The 23,950-nt window shown below is 45.6% G+C and overlaps 1 protein-coding gene across 1 annotated transcript in view; it reads left to right on the plus strand.

The window, feature by feature from the left end:
• MARCHF2 (membrane associated ring-CH-type finger 2) overlaps positions 1-23,950 on the plus strand; it is an 86,916-nt gene that overhangs the window by 13,255 nt on the left and 49,711 nt on the right. Inside the window, exon 2 of the mRNA XM_077841933.1 lies at positions 17,454-17,683. Coding sequence (XP_077698059.1) covers positions 17,508-17,683 — 176 coding nt within the window. The 5' untranslated portion in view covers positions 17,454-17,507. The remainder of the gene's footprint in view (positions 1-17,453; positions 17,684-23,950) is intronic.

Consider the following 23,950-nt stretch of genomic DNA (forward strand, 5'->3'; position numbering starts at 1 on the left):
AGGGAGGGAACGTGTGTGAGAGAGGGGAAAATAAGTCAAAATGTAGTAGTCTCAAAAGCCCATTTGCCTCTGTGACATAGGACCCTAAATCTCATTGTAAGTAAATGAGGACAGTTAACAATAGAACTGCATGTACGTTTTAGAGCTCTCCAGTTGCTGGGCAAGTGAAGCTAAGCGTGTGTGTTTGGTGGAAAATGGTTTCAAAATACATTCAGTGCAGAAAGACTTGTATATTCAAAATTAATCGTATAGTTATTTTTGTACTTTAATTATGTAAATTGCATTCAGATTAATAATAGTAGGCAGCAGTTTAGGAAAACACATACTAGATGGCAGTGGTTCTCAACCTATTTACCATTGTGGCCACGAGCTGCAGTTTCAGAACCTATATGGCTACTGAGAAATAACCATGCGTCAATTATGTAAATGGCACGCCCACAGCCAATAGGAGTGCAGGAACGTGTATAAATGAGAGCTGTAGTTCTACATTAGCAAGTGTCCAGGACACCTTTGTTGTGGATGAGGATTCCAGTTTAGTTCATTTTATAGTTTGTCTCCAAGTGAACCTTACTATTCATCTCCCAAGTTGGTGTTCTCTAATTGATCACTAAGGGAGCAGGCGGCTGTCTGTCTCTCTTTTCAGTTGCTTTCTTGTAAAGTTTGGCTGAATTTGGTTCCAGTTTACCTGGGAACCCTCTCCTAATGCTGTAGTTCTTCATTCCAGGTGTTGGTGATTACCATATAATATGCTACTATAGTAAAGAAAGAGCAGAGAACTCTCCTCAATTATGATGTTGTAGCAGATGGCCCTTCTGAGACATTATCAGAATTAAACATGCGTCTAACTTTGGCACTTCCATCAGGCATGGTCTAATCTCTTTCAAATATAAGTCATAATGATAACTCACCCATTTAGTCAGATCATCAGTTTACTTTTCAATTAGGTGTTGATCTTCCAGTGTTAGAAGTTTGAAACTCATCTTGTCTAGGGACCGAATGGGTAGGCAGCAGTTCTACAGAAAAAGACCTAGGGGTTACAGTGGACGAGAAGCTGGATATAAGTCAACAGTTTGCCCTTGTTGCCAAGAAGGCCAATGGCATTTTGGGCTGTATAAGTAGGGGCATTGCCAGCAGATCAAGGGATGTGATCGTTCCCCTCTATTTGACATTGGTGAGGCCTCATCTGGAGTACTGTGTCCAATTTTGGACCCCACACTACAAGAAGGATGTGGAAAAATTGGAAAGAGTCCAGCGGAGGGCAACAAAAATGATTAGGGGACTGGAACACATGACTTATGAGGAGAGGCTGAGGAAACTGGGATTGTTTAGTGGAAGCGAAGAATGAGGGGGGATTTGATAGCTGCTTTCAACTACCTGAAAGGGGGTTCCAAAGAGGGTGGATCTAGACTGTTCTCAGTGGAAGCAGATGACAGAACGAGGAGTAAGGTCTCAAGTTGCAGTGGGGGAGGTTTAGGTTGGATATTGGGGAAAACTTTCTCACTAGGAGGGTGGTGAAACACTGGAATGCGTTACCTAGGGAGGTGGTGGAATCTCCTTTGTTAGAGGTTTTTAAGGTCAGGCTTGACAAAGCCCTGGCTGGGATGATTTAGTTGGGGATTGGCCCTGCTTTGAGCAGGGGGTTGGACTAGATGACCTCCTGAGGTCCCTTCCAACCCTGATATTCTATTATTCTATGATTGTCATATACCGAAAAAATCACTTGTTTACTTGGTCTCTGACACGTAGGGAGTCCTTACAGCATAGAAACATTTTTCCTTATTTCCTCATCTTACTGATAGAAACCACCACAGGGATGAATGTTAGGGCAGTGTGAATCCTGCAGGGTTTGGTTCATAAACTCATTCCAGTTTTCATAGGGACTGGAAGCGAACCAGCCCTTAGAAGTTTTCTTGGAAGCTAGAGTTCAGACTTCAAGGAGAAACCCACCAATTTCCTTCTCCCTGGCTCACCCCCCTTCTCTGGCACTTTGCCTTTGGGTCTTCATCTCCAGGCTTGGCCCAGGCCTCCCTGGGCAGGCAGATTCTCTGGTTTCTCAGGTGAACTGACTTCATACCATGTTCAGACATCTCAGACACAAAGCTTATTTTTGAGTTTTGATGCAAATATTTAATCCATTTCTAATGAATATAGAAATATAATTTCTATGGCTTCTGTGAGTGCACAGCAGCAGCAAACTACATATCCCATGGTCCCTAGCAGTCCATTAAGGAGATTGTATGATAGAAAGAGGAAGTTGAGGGGGAGTTAGGCCTGGCCTACACTAGAAATTTCTAATGTCAAAACTTGCAATCTGCTGGCACAGCCTGGATTAATTTTGTGTCCTACTATAAAATCCTCCACCTTCTCAGCATAGTTATGTTGCTAGGTGAAGGGGAATAAGCCCTCTTCTGGTATAGATCTGTTGGCATAGGTACAACTAGAGAAGAACATCCATACTGGGTCAGACCAATGGTCCGTCTAGCCCAATATCTTGTCTTCCACCAGTGGCCAATGCCAGGTGTTTCAGAGGGAATGAACAGAACTGTCAATCAAGTGATCCATCCCCTGTCATCCACTCCCAGTTTCTAGGAAACAGAGGCTGGGACATTCGGAGCCTGGTGTTGCATTCCTGACCATCCTGGCTAATTGCCATTGATGGACCTATCCTCCATGAGCTTATCTAGTTCTTTTTGGAACCCTGTTATAGTTTTGGCCTTCAAAGATCCCCTGGCAATGAGTTTCCACAGGCTGAATGTGCATTGTGTGAAGAAGTACTTCCTTTTGTTTATTTTAAACCTGCTGCCTTTTAATTTCATTGTGTGACCCCTAGTTCTTGTGTTATGTGAAGGAGTAAATAACATTTCCTTATTAACTTTCTCCACACCTGTTGTGATTTTATAGGTCTCTATCATATCCCCTCTTCGGCCTGGTCTACGCTAGGGGGGATCGATATAAGTTACGCAACTTCAGCTACGTGAATAACGTAGCTGAAGTCGACGTACTTAGATCTACTTACCGCAGTGTCTTCACTGCGATAGGTAGATTGCTGATGCTCCCCGGGGACTCCGCCTACGCTTCTCGCTCAGGTGGAGTACCGGAGTCGACGGGAGAGTGCTCAGCCGTCGATTTATTGCATCTTCACTAGATGCGATAAATCGACCCCCGCTGAATTGATCGCTCCGGAGGTAAATGTAGACATGCCCTGAGTCATCTCTTTTCCAAGCTGAACAGTCCCAAACTTTTTAATCTCGCCTCATACAGAAGCTGGTCCATACCCCTAATAATGTTTGTTGCCCTTCTCTGTACCTTTTCCAATTCTAATATATCTTTTTTGAGATGTGGTGACCAGATCTGCACTCAGTATTCAAGATGTGGGCATACCATGGATTTATATGGAGGCGTTATGATATTTTCTGTCTTCTTATCTGTCCCTTTGCTAATGGTTCCTAACATTCTGTATATCTAGCTACGAACAGTAATAGATGAATGTGTGTTGCTATGTTGGGAAAGTATAAACATATTAACTACGTGTGTGAACGTGATTGGACAACTGAACAGTACTCTGCTCATGTTTTATGAAGATGAAGGCCTATCAGCATCTAAATAACAAAGAGAAGACAATAGGTCTGGTTCACTTAAAATACTTAGTTAACTGTAACTGTTTTGAAATTATTATGGAACCATAGTAATGTCTGCATAGTTCTTCTAGCGAGACAGTTTCCATTTGGTGCAGTTTTAATTAGTAAATGTAAGTATTTATCAATTTGGACTGCACCCCAAAACACTGATCCAGGGAGAGGGTTGTGCTATAGCCACCAATATAAATATAAGGTGATTTCAAGAAAATCTCTTCCCTCTATGGAATAAGCGTACACTGTGTGAATACCCAGTAGGCTCCAAACTGAAGAGCAAAAGAGAGTGCTGTGTGTAAATATGCACTACAAGCTCTGTGACAGTGCAGTGGTAAAATACACTGCAACCTGCAGGCAGCTGCTAGTTTCCAGAAACAAAGACAATTGAAATCAAGTAAATGAAATAGACTGAAATAAAGTAATTTGGAAAAAATCTCTAAATGTAGTTTTCAAACTGTTTGGTAACAAAATGTATTGATTATAAATGATCAATATTGCCCATAAAAACTGAAATACAAGGCAAATAAAATCCTGCCAAGCCTTGAGCTTGACAAGTTAGTTTTTCTAATCTTTTTAAGAGTGTACTCTCTTTGGAAGACTGTCTTCATCTGTGTTTGGAAAACAAGCTCATTTGAAGCCTGACCAGAATTTAAATAAACCAAGTCTTCAAACATTCTCTGGAACATATCTCTACAGTGGCCTCTCTAGGAACTACAGGTTGTAGTCATCTGTCCCCACTGCAAGATAGGCAGGCCTAATTTTATTACTATTGAACACTAACAGTGTGGCAGCTCTTAGAAGCCAGCCAGGCCAGATTGCTAGGGGATATACAAACACCTAGAAAGTGACAGTTCCTGCCCTAAAGTGCTTGCTATCTCTTCAGAAGGTCATGAAGCTGATTTTGGAGTAATTTGTTATGACTATTTGAAATTTCACTCCATGAGTGAGGCAAATAGCCCTTGCTGAAAAAATATAGTAGCTTATGGCATTAAGTCTGCCTCTGGAGCCTGCAAGGAGTGCTGGCACAGCCTCTTCCTTCGCTAAGGCTTGATAAAAAGTGTACTGAGTCAGTGGGACATTTGTTCCCTTGGCTTTAGTGAGCTTTGGATCAGCTCTATCCTTCTGTGATTTACTGCTATGAAGCAGTGCCTGAAGAAGTGAGTTAATGATGGGAATCTTAACTCTGTGAAGGTCTTGATTCTTGTGCAATTAGATTCTCAACCTTAATGTTGCATTAAATAAACACAAGCCAGGAAATCCAGAAGTGGCCTGGTGAGTGATTACCCCATGGATGTGCTCTACAGAACTTGAAAAATACTTTGAGATCCTTCAGGCTGAGAGCTTGCTTTACAAATGTAAGTTATTGTCCTGAGCTTTGATGACTTGATTGATGTCATAAAGCACTATAGAACTATTATCTTCATACTGAAAGGGCTCTCCTCAATTGCACGCTCATTCCGGGTCCATACTATTCTTATGACTTACAAGTTTGAGCTAACCAGTGTCTGGAGACCTGAAAATTCCTGGTGTATTTTCCTGCAACTTCCATTTTTGTTTCACTGTAGTAATCTCCTGATGGTGATCCCTCCTTTGTGTGTGTTACTGAGTACATGTTTGTAACAACGTTTAAAAGACGTATTAAAATTATTTATGTATAAATGTGTGTGGAGCCCGGCCAGCTATCTCTTCAAATGCTTTCAGAGTATGACGTGGTGGGCTAAGCCAGATGAGTCATGTTGATGAACAGTTTTTTGAAGCTATGCCCCTGAATCATTAATCACAGCCACAAAACTCTCTGCAGCAGTTTGGGACCAGTGTTTGTAGTTGGGTTAAACCAGTTCTGAAGCTTTGTGACCATAGGACTGTCTGGAAACGCACACATGTGCACATGCTGGAATAAGGGGGAGGAATGAACCAAAACCACCTCCACCCCAGAATGCAAATAGCAACCGGGTGCTATAGGAATCTGCAGAAACATGGTTTTGTGAGAACCTGTCTGGATCTACCCCAGCTCCATCAGTTGCACAGGGTGGGAAGTGGTGATGACCATTTCAAAACAGCCTTCCCCTCTTCAGAAACCCAAAATCACAGGGATCTGTGGAAGACTCTCCAGAATTTGACTTTCGCCAGGGTCTGATTTTATCTTCTGTAGCCTCTGTGTGTATGTATGTAGTACTCTTACTGTTACACTGCAGCAAAGAATGCAGCCCTTTCTAGTGTATTCTTGAATAAAACCATGTTAAGATGGAGTTTAAGGTTGAGAGCAGAGATTTATGAAATTACCAGTATTTTAGGGTAAAAAAAAAAAATCACAGTTTAGTTGTAATTATTCCAAAAAACAAGCATCAGGAAATCCAGTTATGGTTTAACTTAAAAGCAATCCAAGCATATTGAGGTAGGGAAGTGCACAATTAAGGTACTTGACTCTGCTCTATAGTGATACCATGCAGTAACTACATGATTATGATTAAGGCACTCAGTGTCTGCAGTCTCAGGTTAGATTAAACTGATTTTTGGAACCATTTGACACCACCCCACCTCCATCCCTGGTGTCAATTGTAATTTGGATTAAAAAAAGTCAAATTTCAAGTGAAGGTTCCAGTGGCAATGTTAACTTGGACATGCTGCACACAATGTATATTACAGGTTTCAGAGTAGCAGCCGTGTTAGTCTGTATTCGCAAAAAGATAAGGTGCCACTAGTACTCCTTTTCTTAATGTATTTTACGTTGCACACAGAAACGCTGTACTGCACGTATGTAACGTGGGTGAGTTAATGTTACTGGAACGTAAACATTTCCCGACTTTATTGTATTCAGGTGTCAAATCTTGCTCACTTTATTCACACAAATGGGACTGCTCAAGTGAGTAAGGCAAGGGGGATTTGGCCGCTAATCACCACTGTAACATTGCCTGAACGTAAAGTTTGTTTCTAGTATTGATACACTAAGGTAGCAACCCCCTTTTCCACTCCCAAAATACAGAAGAACTTCATCCAGGTAAAATGGGTTGGAACCAATGCAATTTATCCCGCTTTGAAACCGGAGTAAGCTACACCAATATAAGTGCTATACTATATCGCTGCAGTGCATCTGCCATAGTGTAGATGTGCCAGATATCTCTGTTTGTGCACTGCACAGCGTGTCCACACCAAGCTCCTTTCTCATGTACCTAAAGAATTCCTCATTGCTGGAAGATGCTTCCAGCCTTAGCATTTCATTTCCTGACTCTTCTAATCCTGGTTCTGGCTTTGCTTTCTGTGACTTTGAGCAGGTCACTTATCCTCTGTTCTGCAATTTCACCATTTAGGTGTAATAACTGTCTACTTCATAAGGCTCTTGTAAAGCCTAAAAGTTCCTATGCAAATATTAAGGCTAGTCAGTGATGGGAATAGAACTCAGGATGTCTTGGCTCCTTGCCCTCTGCTCCCTCCTGTGTAGGTCATGGAGCCTTCTGGTGGAGGGAACAGTAGTCTTTGAAAGATTTGCCTGGCTTGTCCAATCCATAGACCAGGGGTGACCAAACTTACTGACCCTCTGAGCCGCATACAACAATCTTCAGAAGTTCGAGAGCCGGGGCACACCTGCCAGGGCTCGGGGCTTCAGCCCTGCTCCTGCTGAAGCCCCGAGCCCAGCAGGTGCACCGTGCAGGGCTGAAGCCCTGAAACATCTCCTCCCCGCCCCCTTCCCACTGCTCAGAAACCCCTACCTCACCACCCTGGTGCAAGGCAGAGGTCCAGAGCTCTTCCCGCCCCCTTTCTGGTAGATGGAGAATGGTGGGAGACCTGGGGGTTCCACGAGCCACACTTAAACAGTAAAAGAGCCACATGTGGCTCATGAGCCACAGTTTGGCCACCCCTGCCATAGACATTCAGTCACAGAGCTTGGCTGTTTGTAACCACTCCTCCCACTGCACCAGGTCAGTCACAAAGTGAGAACCAGATCCATTGTTCTGACTCCAGCAACTGAAGATTTATATTGGGGTGGGGATAGGGGGAGGAGTATTACTTGTGGTTTATTCACAGTGGCTCTTACTGTGTGCTGGGTGATGTACAAAGGGAAGCTCAGTCCCTGCCCCAAACAGCTTTACAATAAAATGAATAAACAAAAAGTGCTTATATGAGAACCACCTAATCTTGCTGTATGTGTGTGAGAATTCTGAAATCCTAGACGTAACTCGCACTGCTGAGCTGAATTTCTAACACACGTGGTTTAGCCCTTTTAAAATCTGAGGGAGCTCTACAAGCCAAGTCCATTTTTGCTGCAGATCTGTTTAGGTGTTGAGTATGCGAAACTCCCATCTGTAACATTGTGGAGACCTTTATTCACCTTCACAGAACTCAAAGTGCTGAGGTGATCTTATTTTGTAAACTTAAAAAAAAAAATCTCTGGGCAGATATTGAGCATGGAAAATTTCAGCTGCAAAGGGCTGTTAGAGAAAGCTATGGGTGACTGAAAAGAAGGGTGTGTTTTTGAAAACAGCACTTGTCACTCACTCCTGGCTCTTGCTCCTTGGTGTTCCCATGATAGGACTGGGTTTGTGTATGATGAGCTGTGGAAATTCTTGAGGTGAGTGAGTGTGTAGAGGAGGTTGAGATCCTGAGGAAGTCAGGAAAGGGATAAACTTGGCTTTGCATGCAACTTGTTCACCTGGGTTTGGAATTGGAGTGCACTGGAGATGTTATCTTTGGATTTCAGTTATTTCCCCACTAACTGTAACTGTGAAATACTAACTGCTATTCCTTCGCATTTATTGGATGGCATTCGTCAGATACATATTAAAGCAGTGACTTCACACTACACCCTGCCATGACCATGCCGAGAAAATCCCAAATAATTTGTGACAGACCACTCATTTCCTGGCAGACAGTAATGTGTGTCAATTCCCCTGCAGCACTGAATAGAGGCAGAGAGGTGGGGAAGATTCTGTGCTGCATGTATTTCAGCAAGATGCAGGACATGAAGAAATGCAGTGTTAAATATCCTCAGGATGTGAGGAGGGAGTAAAGGGTCTTGTGCAAATGCACAAAGGGGCATTTTTCTCCTGATTTGAAACAAAGAAAGAAATGTTTTGGCTGAGCAACTCTAACTGACCTTTCCAGTAAAAGCATATATTTTTCACCCATTTAGGTAAAATAGATTTTAAAAACTTAAGAGTGCATTTTTATTATTTGCAAAATAGCTAGTTTGATAATCATGCAAATGACATTATCTGTGATGGGATTTCCTTTTTGCTTCTTTAGACTCTGGGAGATCCTGTGTCTCATTTTTAAAAGGAAAAAAAAAAAAAGAGAGAGAATGTTACAAACATGTACTTCTAGTCCCAGATGCAGTCAGCCAAGAGGTAGAGGTGAGTTGAATCAAAGCCAAATAGCCAAATCCAGTTCACATTAAAGTCAATGAAAAGGCTCCTGTTGAATTCAGTGGGAACTGGTTTGGGCAGTGGGTCGGGAAGATTCCTGTGAGGATGTGGAGGAAAGGTCTCTAGATAGCTGTCCAAAAATAGTTTTGCTAAACAATTCAAATCAGAAACATTAGAAAACTGCTCATGAGTTCCCTACTGAGGGCCTTTAGTGTCTGACATTTTCCAGTAACCCTCAAATGAGATTCTTGTGGAGTGATCAGTAAACCAGAGGTGTGTGTGTTTATGGGGACAGGGGGTACAGTGAGTAAATGAATTATTTATAAATTACTCAGAATATGATTAGCACATAAGACTTTCTGTGAATTGAGGGAGCCGTTTGCTAAAGGTTGTTGCCTACCAAAGGGAAGTCAGGTAGAGATGCGGATTCGCTCCTGGATCTATTCAAAGGCAACACAGACATTCTGAAAGATACAGTTTTCCACTATGCAAGACTCACTAAAGTTGTTGTAAATTCCTGAAAAGGAAAGTTCATCCAAACAAGTTCTTCTATTTTTAATCTTCTGAATAAGTCTTCTTAGAATCTCCTTAATAGTCGTGCTGTCATCTTTTCTCTGCATGTCCAGCCAAGCATGTAACCAGGGAACAGCCTTTCTGTTGTTTTCTTTGTCTGTTTTAGTCTGATTTAGGCCCACCTATGACTGATAAACTGTGCTGGTTCATGGTCATGGCTGACTTCCATAGTGCAGAGATTTGAAAACAAAACAATTTCACTTCAGTGTAATCGGTTATTTCAGGATCTCCCATAGGTCCAGAGCCCTCTCTGGGTATGCTAGTCAGCTGCCAAACACTGACTTGTCCCAGCAACCACCCACCCACCCCTTTGAGTAAGCTCTCATCTACACCAGCCATGCCTGACACATTCCGTGCTATTCTGTGTCCTAACCTGCCAGTGCTTGGGGCAGGGTTTATTGACCGAAAGCTTATGGTTATAAGTAATTTATTTGCATGTATGGAAATTAGTTTATTAATCTGCATACAATGACACACATGGAACAGAACAAAACTTGACAGCTGTGGAGGAAACTGAAGGAGTGCAGGGGTGTGGAGATCCAGGGGTGTGTGTGGAAGGCAGACTGAAAAGGAGCAGAATACGACTTAGGAGGTGCAGAGGAGGAGGGGTGACAGATGGAAAATGTGAGAGATGCAATATTGTAAAGGGAACGGGAGTGACAATGTGGGGGCAGGTAAATCTAGACTGGAGGCGGGACACTGTCAGGGAGCCCGGAGTCGGATATGAGTAAAGGAGGAGACTGGGTGAGCTGGAGAGGAAGGCAGGAAGGGGGATGGAGTAGTGATAAAGGAGAGATAGGGAGAGTGATAGAATGGCAGCTCCCCCTTTTCAGGGATTAGCAGAGGCGAAGGAGTGCCCTCTAAGAACCCAGAGGGGTAAGATGTTTTTGCCCATGTATGTCACCTTGAGTTTTGACCCTGAAATGTTCACACACTGAGGGGGTGGGGGGAGGTGCTGCAGCACAGGTGGACCAAAGGACCAAACCAGAAGGCAAAACTGGAAAAAAATATGGGTGGATATGAATCATTAATTTTGGTACCTGGATCCTTGACGGAATGATTGGGGTTGACAGTACCTTCAGACAGCCTCTTTGCAGGCTCTCAGGAAAGGAGTTAATGTAACTCTACCAAGCATTTTATTTCTTCTAAACAGCCAGCTTGTTTTGGAATTGTTGTTCATTTTTGTCTGTCAGCTTTGGATGAGCTGCTGTTTCTTCTCCAGCCAGGAAGAATCCCCCTTGGTCTGTGAGAATGATATTTAGTTAATATAATAAGCTAGTGATTGAAGTCACCAATGTTCTTCTGCACAATTTCCCGTGTTGTCATTGAGGCTGTTTCTAAAAGCCTTGCCTCTCTTTATTTCCACCTTTCATTTCTCATGCTCTCTTTGTGGGAAGACTGAATACCACAGAGATGACAAGGAGCACATGAACACAGGCCAAAGTTGGGCAGGTCACCATTAAATGATGATTTTGGTCAAGTGGCACCAAAAGTCTGGAAGACTGCCTTAGAATGAGTGGGGGGGACATACCCAGCGCTGCACCATCTGTTGAAAGCCAGTTTACTGTGATCATATCAGATCTCACAAGCAAAACGGGGTCAAATCAAGCTGGGCAAGTGCTTAGATGGAAGACCTCTCAGGAACCACCTAGGTGCTGCAGGAAGTGGTATTGACTAACAGATTTATTTGGGCATAAGCTTTTGTGGGTAAAAAATTTCGTGGGATGCATCTGAAGAAGTGGGTTTTTTACCCACGAAAGCTTTATGCCCAAATAAATCTGTTAATCTTTAAGGTGCCACCGGACTCCTTGTTATTTTTTGTGGATACAGACTAACACAGCTACCCCCTGATATTTGAAGTTTTGGTGATTCAGTAGGGGATCCTGTTCTCTCTAAATTTCCATCAAGTCAGTGCCCAAGAAGAATGCTTGGCAGAGTGGCTGGAGGTGCTGAGTCAGACTGTAGATGAGCAGTAGAGTGAACTATTTGATTCAGTTATTTGTTTGTTGCCCTACATATGAGAGAGAGAGGGCATGGCTACACTTGCAGATGTGAGTTAAACCCGCCTTCTTACAGCGCAGTAGGGAAAGCTCAGCAGTCTGTCCACACTGACAGCTGCAAGCGCACTGGCGTGGCCATATTTGCAGCAGTTGCAGCGGCATTGGGAGCGGTGCATTGTGGGCAGCTATCTCACAGAGCACCTCTTCCCATTCTGGCGCCGTGGCTTGTGGGAAGGGGATGGGGAGTGAAGGGCATTCTGGGTCCTCTCCCAATGCCCCGTGATGCATCGGTTCACATCCCAGCATTCCCTTTGTTTCCGTCCACATTTGGCGCCATCTTTCAACATTTTTTGTACTGCGTGCTCTGTCTTCCCTTTTTCTCTGCGGGAATAGAGCCCAAACTGCTGAGGAATATGCTGACGAGTCTCGCCAACGCATCACTTTTGGCAGTCGAGTTATTCCTTAAGATCCAAAGTGACAGTGAGGACTCTGACAATGATATTGACTGGAGTAACACAAACGACACGAGTTTGCTTGTGGCATTCACGGACATGCTCACCACTGTGGAATGCCGCTTTTGGGCTCAGGAAACAAGCACTGAGTGGTAGAATCACATCGTCATGCAAGTCTGGGATGATGAGCAGTGGCTGCAGAACTTTCGGATGAGAAAAACCACTTTCATGGGACTCTGTGAGGAGATTGAGAGCTGCCCTGACGGTGGAGAAGTAGGTGGCTATTGCAGTCTGGAAGCTGGCAACTCCAGACAGCTACTGATAGTTTGCTAACCAGTTTGGAGTGGGGAAGTCGACTGTTGGAATCGTGTTGATGCAAGTTTGCAGGGCCATTAATCACATCCTGCTCAGAAGAACCGTGACTCCGGGTAACATGCATGGCATTGTGGCAGGCTTTGCACAAATGGGTTTCCCTAACTGCGGAGGGGTGATAGATGGGACGCATATTCCAATTCTGGCACCAATCCACCTAGCCTCCGAGTATGTTAATCGGAAGGGCTATTTCTCTATGGTTTTCCAGGCACTTGTGGATCACCGTGGGCGTTTCATTGACATTAATGCAGGCTGGCCCGGAAAGGTGCATGACGCACGCGTCTTTCGTAACACTGGCCTTTTCAGGAAGCTGCAGCTTTTCAGGAAGCTGGGACTTTTTTTTTCCAGACCAGAAGATCACCATAGGGGAAGTCGAAATGCACATTGTGATCCTTGGAGACCCTGCTTACCCTTTGATGCCGTGGCTCATGAAACCCTACATGGGGAGCCTTGACAGCAGCTAGGAGCAGTTCATCAACAGGCTGAGCTGGTGCAGAATGACTGTGGAGTGTGCTTTTGGCCGTTTAAAGGGTTGCTGGCGCTCTCTGTATGGAAAGCTGGACCTGGCTGATAACAGCATCCCCGTGCTTATATCCGCATGCTGTACCCTCCATAACATTTGTGAAGGGAAGGGTGAAAGATTCACTCAGGTATGGAACTCAGAGGTTCAACACCTGAAGGCTGAATTTGAACAGCCAGAGAGCAGGGCTATTAGAGGGGCCCAACGTGGGGCTGCAAGGATTAGGGATGCCTTGAGGGAGCAATTTGAGGCTGAAAGCCAACAGTAGCGTCTGGTGTGGTGCCCTGCACAGGAGTGAAGTGCGGTAGGAATCTGTGTTTGCTACGTATGATACGCTGACTTGCAGTGCCTGTTGGTTTCCTGGGCTACGGTTTCTTTTATGTTCTGCAATAATAAAGAATGTTTTCAAAGCCAAAAAATCCATATATTGAAAAGAAACACAACACAACTGCTTGGGAAACACAAAGGGCAAGGGGGTGGGATGGGGTGGGGAACGGTACAATCACAGATTTGCATATGTAATGTGTGGAGTGCTGTGCGATGCATGCTGCGCTTCAGGATGACTACACTGCACGGTGATGGGGGTTGAGTGCAGTGGGTCAGGGTCGTAGTTTTCAGGGCTGGGTGGTGAAGGTGTTGGAGGCAGCGGGTGGTGGCAAGAACCTGGATGTTGGGGAAAGTGGTTCGGAGGTGACATGGGAGCACAAGGGAAAGAGTTTGGGGACAAGGGCTGCGGGGGCAGAGGAGGCGGATACAGTAGTGCTCCGCCTGCATGGCTACGAGCGCCTGGATCAAGTCCGCTTGGCACTTCATGATGCTTGTCAGCCACTCTGTGCTTTGGTGCCAGCGATCCGCATTCTGCTGGCGGACCCTCCTTTCACTCTCCCGCCACTCCTGCACTTTTTTATTTTCATTAGTTGAATGCTGTGTGATTTTATGCAGCATGTCCTCTTTGGTTCTACTTGGCCTCTTCCTGATTCTTTGCAGCCTCTTGGCCATTGATAACACGGATGGCTGAGATCTCAAGGTTGCATCTGTAAAGGCAAAATGCAACACTTAACAGAGGCAGCATTGTTCACACCAGACAGAGCAATGATTCCCCTGTACTCAAGGGCAAGCACAGTCTACGTAATAGCATAATTTGCCCGTCCCAAAGTGAGCGCACATAACCCACAGGAGCCCCAAAATGGTGAGTAAGCACAGGGTCAAGAGTGACTGGTAGTTTCACGGCTGTAATTCCCTCTGGGTTTCATAGAATCATAGACTTTAAGGTCAGAAGGGACCATTATGATCGTCTAGTCTGACCTTCTGCACAATGCAGGCCATGGAATCTCACCCACCAACTCCTGTAACAAACCCCTAACTTATGTCTGAGCTACTGAAGTCCTCAACTCGTGGTTTAAAGACTTCAAGGTGCAGAGAATCCTCCAGCAAGTGACCTATGCCACAGGCTGCAGAGGAAGGTGAAAAACCCCCAGGGCCTCTTCCAATCTGCCCTGGGGGAAAATTCCTTCCCGACCACAAATATGGCGATAAGCTAAACCCTGAGCATGTGCCTTGGGGAAAGCCAGCAGCCGCAGGGGGCCCCTATACTGAACACTGTCCCCTCATTTTCCACAGTAGTTCGTCCTGAAAGAGATCTTGCTGCTGAGGGTGACCTGGGAAGCAAGGGAGGGTTTTCTGTTATAATGCAGCTTCTGCCCTGGCCCATATGCAGCTTGCCTGTGTGCAGCAATGGTCCCCTTGCCCCTCACGGCACAGTGGCACGGACAAGTTAGCCTGACTGGGACAAGGACCACAGTGGCTCTCCCGAAAAACCTGCGCAAGCACATCGCCCAAGTTGTGGCTGAGACCTTTGAAGAAATCACTGAGGCCGATTACCGCTATGTGAGAGAGCACATCAACGCCCTATTCCGCATCTAGGCATGCATGCAGCCCTAACCCTCCTCGCCCCAAGAGCCCGCACCGAATAACTTCCTTCCCAAAACAAAAGCCGCTTACTGGGAACCTCCTCTAGTGTTTGTCCTTCCCCAAGCACCGGCCGCCGCGACTGGCTACCCTCTTCCTGGCTTGAGAACAGCTCCTGGTTGCATGCATCTAGGGATGCTGGGGTGTCTTCCTCCGCCGGAGCACTCTCGCTCCCGCTTTGCTGCTGCTGCTCCTCCTCCTCCTCCTGCCTTGTTGCATTGGCCTCTTAGGTGTCCATGGTGGTACTCGGCGTGGAGGTGGGGTGGCCCCCAAGTATCGCGTCCAGCTCTTTGTAAAAACAGCAGGTCACAGGGGCAGCACCAGAGCAGCAGTTTGCCTGTCGGGCTTTGCAGTAGGCATTCCGCAGCTCCTGCAGTGCGTCCTGGTCATGGCCCCTTTCCAGCATGGCCCTTGATATCTACCCGAAAATATCATAATTTCTGTGGCTGGAGCGCAGCTGGGACTGGACAGCTTCCTCCCCACAAACACTGATGAGGTCCAGCACCTCGCCGTTGCTCCATAGTGGGGTTCGCCTGGCCCGTGGAGGCATGGTCACCTGGGAAGATGCGCTGAGAGCACTCCACGCCTGGCTGAGCAAACAGGAAGGGGATTTTCAAAATCCCCAGAGAATTTAAAGGGTGGGTCTGATGGTTGGTCACCTGAGGGCAGGGCAGTAGAGCTCAAAGTGATGACCAGCGTGGCTAGATCAGTCATTGTGGGACACTTCTGGAGGCCGATCACAGCGCACTATAGGACCAGGGCGTCCACACTGGTGCCGCAGCGCTCTAGTGGGGGCGCAGCAAACGTTGTTCCACTCGCTGAGGTGGAGTACCAGCAGCACTGTAGCTGCGGAGACAGGGCGCTCTACATGCCTTGCCAGTGTGGACGGGTAGTGATATAGCGCGCCTGGGGCTCCTTTAATGCGCTGTAACTCGCAAGTGTAGCCAAGCCCAAAGAAGCTATGTTTGGCTTGGTTTTTAAGCAGCAAAGCTGGTATAGTGAGAGCAGGAGAAGAATTTGAGGAAACAGTGAACAAAATCTCATAAAATTCAGGGGTCTGATCCTGGGGTGGTTATTAAAGGGAGTTTCAATTATTACACCATATTTTAACCCACCAAGCTTTTCAAGAAAAGCTCTGCAAGCTAGCCACAGACTTATTTTGTCTAGGAAGCGCTGGGTATATTTATAGCACCATTTGAGTCATCAATAATAATGACCTATGTACTGTTGAGACAGGTCACTGGGACAATGAAGTTAAGTGTATGGACACAAAGAAATGGAAACAGAAATTAGAGTGGGAAAAGACTTGTTGGGTCACCTTATTTGTCCAGGACCTGTACAGAGTGGCTGAAAGAAGAATCCCCTAGGATTTAGGACAAAAACTACGGGTAAAAGTCACAAAGCTCTGTGTATGCAGAGTTTGGAAAAGCTGGCACAGACTCAGGAAAAGCCTGTTTAAAAAGGGTTAGGAGTGAAGATCTTAAAACACTTTATGGGATGATGGGAGAAGGGCAGAGACTTGGAAACTCTTTGCACTTCAGGACTGGAACGAAATGGGGAGAATGTAAGTGGAACTTTCACTTGCAAAAGTTGTGTGATTCTCCTCTGAGGTCACAGAGAGAAAATTAGCAGAGGGGAAAGGTGTGGTTCCTCCCTGGAAATTGACTCTTTAAAGGTTTGTTTAGACTCAAATGTAAAGGTGTGGTGTTAGCTAACATGATTCAAAAGGCAAGTGTAGACCAGCCATGCTGCCTTTAAATGTTCTAACCTGGTCCACTTAAAGCCTGGGGGTAGACTGGGAGGGGGAGTTTTAATTAAACAATAATGTATCTTAGTGTGCCTTGTCTACGTTAGACTTTTCAAATATGTTAGCTAACACATTCTAGCATCACACCTCTAAATCTTAGTCTAGACAAGGCCAAAATGGCCCCATGGGGCTCTCTGGTTAATGTCCCATCATTTCCACATTCAGTGTGCTCAGTTTTACAAGCTAGGATGGCTATTCTAATTGCGGGTACTGTGAACTCTCCCTGGAGGAGCAAAATACATAACATCCTCCCCAAAATGGATGAAAAGGCCACTTCATTTGGAACCTCAATTTTATGTTAAGGCAGCCTCACAAAATTCTACGTCTACACTTCAAGGACAAGTACAGCCTGGTAAAATATCATTAATGGCTTTTCTTTATCACAAGGGTGGACAAGTCAGTTTTGTGCCTAGGCCAGTAAGGACAAGTGTGCAAGGCTTTGTTTAGGGTTCCAGTCCCATGTATGTAGGAGGACAAGGTAACAATAGCACAGTTAGTGATGTTGAGGCCAGAGCAGGATCCTAAATGACTTGGAGTCAGGCTTCCCCTCTCCCGTTGCCCACTGACTGCAGGTAGCTGATTCTGTGTGACAGACTTGCAGAGCAGTGTAAGAAACAGCACACTGGGGGAAGGCGAGTCTGATGGCATGGGTGCTGTGTGCCTCAGGAGAAGCAGGAGAGGCTGGTTGTGAGAGAACCTAGCTGGAGCTTGAAGGAGGAGTAAAATGGCTTAGAAACCTCTTCATTGGCTTTGTCTCGTTTTGTTCCAGGCCTATCATGACTGTGAGATTCAGTCTCTGAAGGAGTAGGTGCTCTTTGTTGCCATGACGACAGGCGACTGCTGCCACCTACCTGGCTCACTGTGTGACTGTCCAGGAAGCGCTGCTTTGTCTAAGTCAGTGGAGGACTCCGACATCGGGCGACCACAGTATGTCACCCAAGTGACTGCAAAAGATGGCCGGCTGCTCTCGACAGTGATCAAAGCACTGGGAGCACAAAGGTAAAGGAACGTTGCTCACTGCTTGCGCTGGGCTGCATCAGCCTTTTGCTCTTAGCTATTACTATATCCCAGCCCATTTGCCCAGGAGCTTCATGGTAAACTAATATGGGGGATGATATCTGTGTAGCCAGACCTGTCCAGGGAAATAGACCCTAAAATGGAACCTAATACTAAGCAAATACATACAGTTAATTAGGCTCTCAAATGTCCATTGCATCCTAACCAGACTACCTAGCACTGACCAAGCCTGGGCCCTGTGTGCTACTACTGGCATCAGCTGGGGCTGCAGCAAAGGTGAGACATCCACCACTAAAAAAGCCAGGGACTAGGCTAACTGTCATGATTATTTAAGCACCAAAGACTTAAGACAAAATGCAATCCTTGCTCCAACAAGCTTATGACGTAAAAAGTGCACATGCAGACTGTACAATGCCCTTTCTCCCCAGCATACTGGAACAGCAAGGCACTTATATCTGAAGAAATCATGATGTCCAAATGTAACTAGTGTGGGATTCTTGTATATTTGAATATCCCAGCCACTCACAAAAACAGGCAGACAGAACAGAGGGTCGGTATGATGTGCCTGGGAGTCATAGAGGGTGATGTGTGTCAGCTGAGTCCATTCATGTGTCTGATAGAATCTAACCAAGCTAATAAAATTTAAAGCTGTATCTTCATAGAGCATTTGCCAATTTTTTTTCCACATCTGACTTCCAGTTTTGTCCTCTGCAGACCAGACTGTGTCTTAGTAGGCCTCCGGGATTGTTGATTCAACAAGCAAATGGCAGCGAAATGTGCTGAAACTTTTTTGGTTAAAAAAAGTGCAGATAAGCTGGGCAGTCTCCCTCTGCAGAGAACACAGACCTCACATTCAACTCAGCTAGTGAGTTGGTCAGAGATCTTATTTTCAAATCCTACCTGAGTGTCAGTTATTCTATTCCATTTCAAATCTCTCCACAAACTACAGATAAAGAATTGATGAAGTGTGGAAAATGGTGACTCTATGAATATGTGGAAGGAAAAGCTAGACGCAGACATTGACAAAGGCAAAACTGAATTCTTTGTCTAACAAACCTGGAGCAGAATGGTGGAAGTGAGACTTGAACTTCTTTTCTTGGGGACTGCAATGGGAGTTCACGTTCCTCTCTGCAAACAGACCATCTGGGTTTTATGGGCCGGGATGTAGGAAGTCTGGCCTAGTAGTCAGAGAAGGAATAAGCTCTAGTGAGCCAAGCAGGCATCCAGGGTGGGGAAGGAAGTCAAAGGTCAACATCAGTTTTAACTGCCAGTTACCAGAGTCATGGGTCAAGCCAGAATCAGGAATCGAAGGTGAGGATCAGAGCCAAGGTCAGCTGCCAAATGCCAGACCCTAGGGTCAAGCTGGAGTTGGAGCCAGGACTGGTCAATGAGGATTGGAGGTGAGGCAGGGAGGAGCCAGGAACAGGAAGAGAGGTAAGAATCAAGTGTGGAGCAGAAGCACAGTAGGAACAGGAGCGAAGGTTGGGTAAAGCAGGAGCAGAGCAGGAATAGGATTGGGTGCAGGAAGCAGGCACAAGCAGGGTTCAGTGCAACTACAACAGGAAACTTCTTTGTTGGTTGGACAAACTTCGTGTTCCTCCTCCTTGTTTAAATAGCATAATTGGATCAATCAGTGGAGCCAGGCAGTCTTTCAATCAGAGCTCCCATGGGTGGTGCCTTGACTGGGGCTATCGCCCTAGTAGCTTCTCAACCCACCTAGTTTCACTAGCTATTGGGTGGAGGCCAGGATGTGACAGTTGTCTGGGGGCTCCCAGGCCTGGGTTCAAGATCTGGGAGATCACATCACCCCCCTTCCTATCGCAGCAATAGGATGGGCTTTTCAAGATGGTTCTTGTGGAATGTTTTTACAAATTTGGGGGTATGGACATTTTCAGCAGGCTCCCAGGAATGCCCCTCAGGCCTGTAACCCTCCCAATCAATCAAATGCCAAAGCTTACCCTACTTGGTTTTAGAATCGAGCACTTCATGGCCGATATACTCTTCATGGTCCTGTACCCACGTTGGAATGGGGGATGGCTGGATCCGGTGGGGAAAAGAGTTAGCCACATATGGCTTCAATAGGGATGCATGAAATGCTGGGTGGATTTTGAAGGAACGAGGCAGGTAGAGTTTGAAGGTGACAAGGTATCAACCCTGTTAGTGGATTCGATACGGGCCAATGAATTGGTGATTGAATTTATGGGATGGTTTGTTGCTATGGAGGAGCTCTGCTGAGTGCCATACTTTATGGCCTACAGTGAAATTGGGGCCTTTTTGTTGCCATTGGTCCTCATATCGCTTGTAGTCCTGTTTGGCTTCCTCAGCCGGGTTTTTAGCTCCCCATGGGTACGATGGATCAGTTGTACCCCATCTGAAGTGGCTGGAATAGGGGAGGTTGGGGGTAGTTAAGGATGGAATTGGGGATGGAACACGTAGTTTGCAATAAAAGGGCTTTGTCCTGTGTAGGCGTGTTCAGTGTTGTTATATGTGAACTCCGCATAGGATAGCGGTGAGGACCAGTCATTCTGATGGTGGTTGCTGTAGCTCTGGAGATACTGCTCCAGGATTTGGTTCACCCTTTCTGTCTGGCTATTCATTTACGGGTGATAAGATGAAGAAAGACAAGCGTGTACTCCAACTAATTGGAGGACCTTCCGCTAGAAGCAAGCAACGAACTGAGCACCATGGTCAGAAATAATGCGCTCAGGGAGTCCAGGAAGGCAGATGATCTGGTTTCCCTGTAGCTGGGCAGTCTTCTCGAAGGAGGGTAACTGGGTGCAGGGCACAAAGTGGGCCATCTTCCTGAGGGTGTGTGATAAATGAAGGGGGGTGGGGGGAGTACCTCCCTGTTATGGACATCCAGCTAGCCAGTTAGCTATAAAATCCCTCTTAATAGCTGTTCTCTACTTGCTTTACCTGTAAAGGGTTAAAAAGTCTTACTGCTATGCATAAGTAAAAGGAAGTGAGTGGGCCCCTGACTAAAAGAGCCAATGGGAAGGCTAGAACTTTTTAAAATTGAGAAAAAACTTCCCTTTGTCTGTGGTTGTTCTCCTGGGGAGAAGGGGACAGAACAGTAATGCTGAAAGAAGCTTTGGGCCAGGTATGAAAAATCATTTGTATCACACCTAAAAACAACGTATTTAAAACCCCAGATATGTAAGTAGATCAGGAAATGTCTAGGAAGATGCGATTAGGTTTATCTTTTTTATTTCTTTTTGGCTTGTGGATTCCTCTGTGCTAACCCCAGGTGCTTTTGTTTTGCTTGTAACCTTTAAGATGCACCTCAAGAAAGCTATTCTTGTTGCTTAATTCTTGTATTTGCTCTTTTTAAATCTAGCAGTAGCCTGAGTTTTCCAATGTATTTTCTTTTTTTCTTTAAGAACAGGATTGGAGTTCTGTGTCTTAAGAGGTTTGTGCACGTGTAGTTTTTGTTTGTTTGTTTGTTTTTAATAAGCTGGTGGCAACAGCTCATTTCCTTTGTTTTTTTTTTTTTTCTCAGCTCTTCCCCAGAAGTCGGGGTGAAAGGGCTTGAGGGTACCCCACAGGAAGGAATTCCCAAGGGCGCCTTCCTGGGTTCTCAAAGGGGTTTTGCACTTGGGCGGAGGCAGCATCTACTGATCCAAGATCAGAGAAAAGCTGGAACTTTAAAAGTTTAATACAAGCCTGGAGTGGCCAGTATTACTTTTTAGAATTCTTGCAGCTCCCACCTTCTGCACTCGAAGTGCCAGAGTGGGGAATCAGCCTTGACAAGGTGATTGAGAATAGTTAAGATGGCTATATACCTATTGTACTCAGGTAGCTCCATGATTAAGTCTAGTGAGATGGTCGAGGGTTGGGCAAGCTCTCAAGGTTTGTTATGTGGCACCTTAGTGCAGACACGCAAGTCACAGGAGGCTACATATGCCTGTGAGGCTACCAAAAGAAATAGGAGGCCAGGTGCTAGGTTTTGGAACAGCCAAAATGCCCCAAACGGGGGAATCGTGGCACATCCGCAGGGCTGCCACATGGGGGCTGCCAGGGGGAACATATATGCATCCCTTCACAAGGTCAGTCTGTCTTGGGTCTCATGCACTTCCTGGTCGATGGCTTCTTGATCATCGAGGGAAGTCCTCTTGGCAGAGGCTGAGCAGATTAGGACAAACTAGAAACTCAAGTTGCAGTGGGGGAGGTTTAGATTGGATATTAGGAAAAACTTTTTCACTAAGAGGGTGGTGAGACACTGGAATGCGTTACCTAGGGAGGTGGTAGAATCTCCTTCCTTAGAGGTTTTTAAGGTCAGGCTTGACAAAGCCCTGGCTGGGATGATTTAACTGGGAATTGGTCCTGCTTCGAGCAGGGGGTTGGACTAGATGACCTTCAGGGGTCCCTTCCAACCCTGATATTCTATGATTCTATGAAACTGGTCCGGGAGCATTGACACAGTGAGGAAATTATTGGACTTTAGGATGTAGGAGATCTCTTGGTTGGGTTTCTGCTGGTCAGCATAATACTCCACATTTCAGGTCAGGGCATCTGCTTTGCCATTCCTACCACTTGCATGATAGGAGATTGTAAAATTAAAATGGGAGAAGAACAGGACCCATCGGAGCTGTCTGTGATTGAGGGCTTTGACTTTCTATAAATATTCCAAATGCTTATAGTCTGTGTATACTTGGACCGGCTGTTGGGCCCTTTTAAGGTAGTGTTGCCACTCCTTGAAGGCTGGCTTGATAGCCATGAGTTCATTTCATAATTTTGCTTGGCAGGAGTGAGCTTTCTAGACTAAACGGCATGCGGATGCATCACTTGCTGGCACCCATGCCTCTGGGAGAACACTGCTCCAGTTGCTACATTAGAGGAGTCTCCTTCCACAATGAAGGCTCGTGTAGTATCAGGGTGGGCTAGTAAATGCAAGTTTTATGTAGTAAAGCGGTCAGAGGGGCAATCTGCTCGAAGGCACATTGGGCCTCCAGAGTCCAACTGAACTGGATGTTCTTATGGCATAAAGCGGTCAGAGGGGCAATCTGCTCTGAGAATTTCAAGATGAACCAGCGGTAGAAATTCATGAAGTCCAGGAAACGCTGAGCTTTGTGGATGTTCCAAGGTACTGCCCAATTTCAGACCGCTTTTATCTTTTTTGGATCCATTTTAATTCCTTCCAGGGACAGGATGAATCCCAAGAAGTCAGTAGAAACACAGTTGAAGGCACATTTTTCCAACTTGGCATACAATCAATCCATCTTGGCAAAGCCTCTCCAAGACAGTGTGAACATGAGTTGTATGTTGTTTGGAGCGGTCTGAAAAAATAAGTATATCATCAAGGTACATTACTACGTATTGATCTAGGATGTCCCAGAATACATCATGAAGTACAGTATTGGAATGTAGTGGGGGCATTTGTAGTGGGGGCATTTGTCAGCCCGAATGGCATAACCAAATATTCAAAATGGCCATAGCGGATCCAAAAGATAGTAATCTCCGTGCCTAATGCACACAAGAATATATGCGCCCCAAAGGTCTAGTTTTGTGAATATTCGAGCAGCCCCTACTTTGTCCAACAGCTCTGGGATTAGGGGCAGCAGGTACCGATTTCTCACTATTATCTGGTTCAAGGCCTGGTGGTCTACACAGAAATGGAGGCTTCATGAAGAGAAAAGGTACTCCAGCAGATGAGGTGGATTTACAGATGAAACCCGTGGCCAAATTCTCCTGGAGGTATGCATATAAGGTAGCTAGCTCAGGTTCAGACATGTCATAAAGCTGGCTGAATGGGACTGTTGCTCCAGGCTGTAAGTTTATAGGACAATTGTAGTCCCAATGGGGAGGTAGGGAGTCCGCATACATCAGCAAAATCACTGTATTTGGTGGGGAGTTAATTGAGGATTCCACCTCCCATATCTGTTAGGCCAATCACTACTTCCCCTGGGGCCTGGGTGTCTTCTGGGTGTTTCCCATCCATCAGATCCCAGCAGTGCTGTTGACAGAACTTTGAGGAAAAGGAGACTCATGACTCCTGCAAGTGAATGAGGGGATTGTGATGGGTTAGCCAGGAGATACCCAGAATCAGGGGGAAATGTGGGAAGCGTATTATATTAAATTGCAGCATCTCTTGCTGCCCCCAGATTGTGACCTCCAGGGGGATGGTTTTAGTGACTACAGGCCCTGAGGATATTGGGGAACCATCAATGGTTTCTATTAGGTCTGGACAGACTTGAACTATAAGGGTCTGGTCTGTTGTCTCATCCATAAAGTTTTCTGCGGTGTCTGAAT

Source organism: Eretmochelys imbricata, chromosome 25, assembly GCF_965152235.1.
Source record: "Eretmochelys imbricata isolate rEreImb1 chromosome 25, rEreImb1.hap1, whole genome shotgun sequence".
Taxonomy (NCBI): domain Eukaryota; kingdom Metazoa; phylum Chordata; order Testudines; family Cheloniidae; genus Eretmochelys; species Eretmochelys imbricata.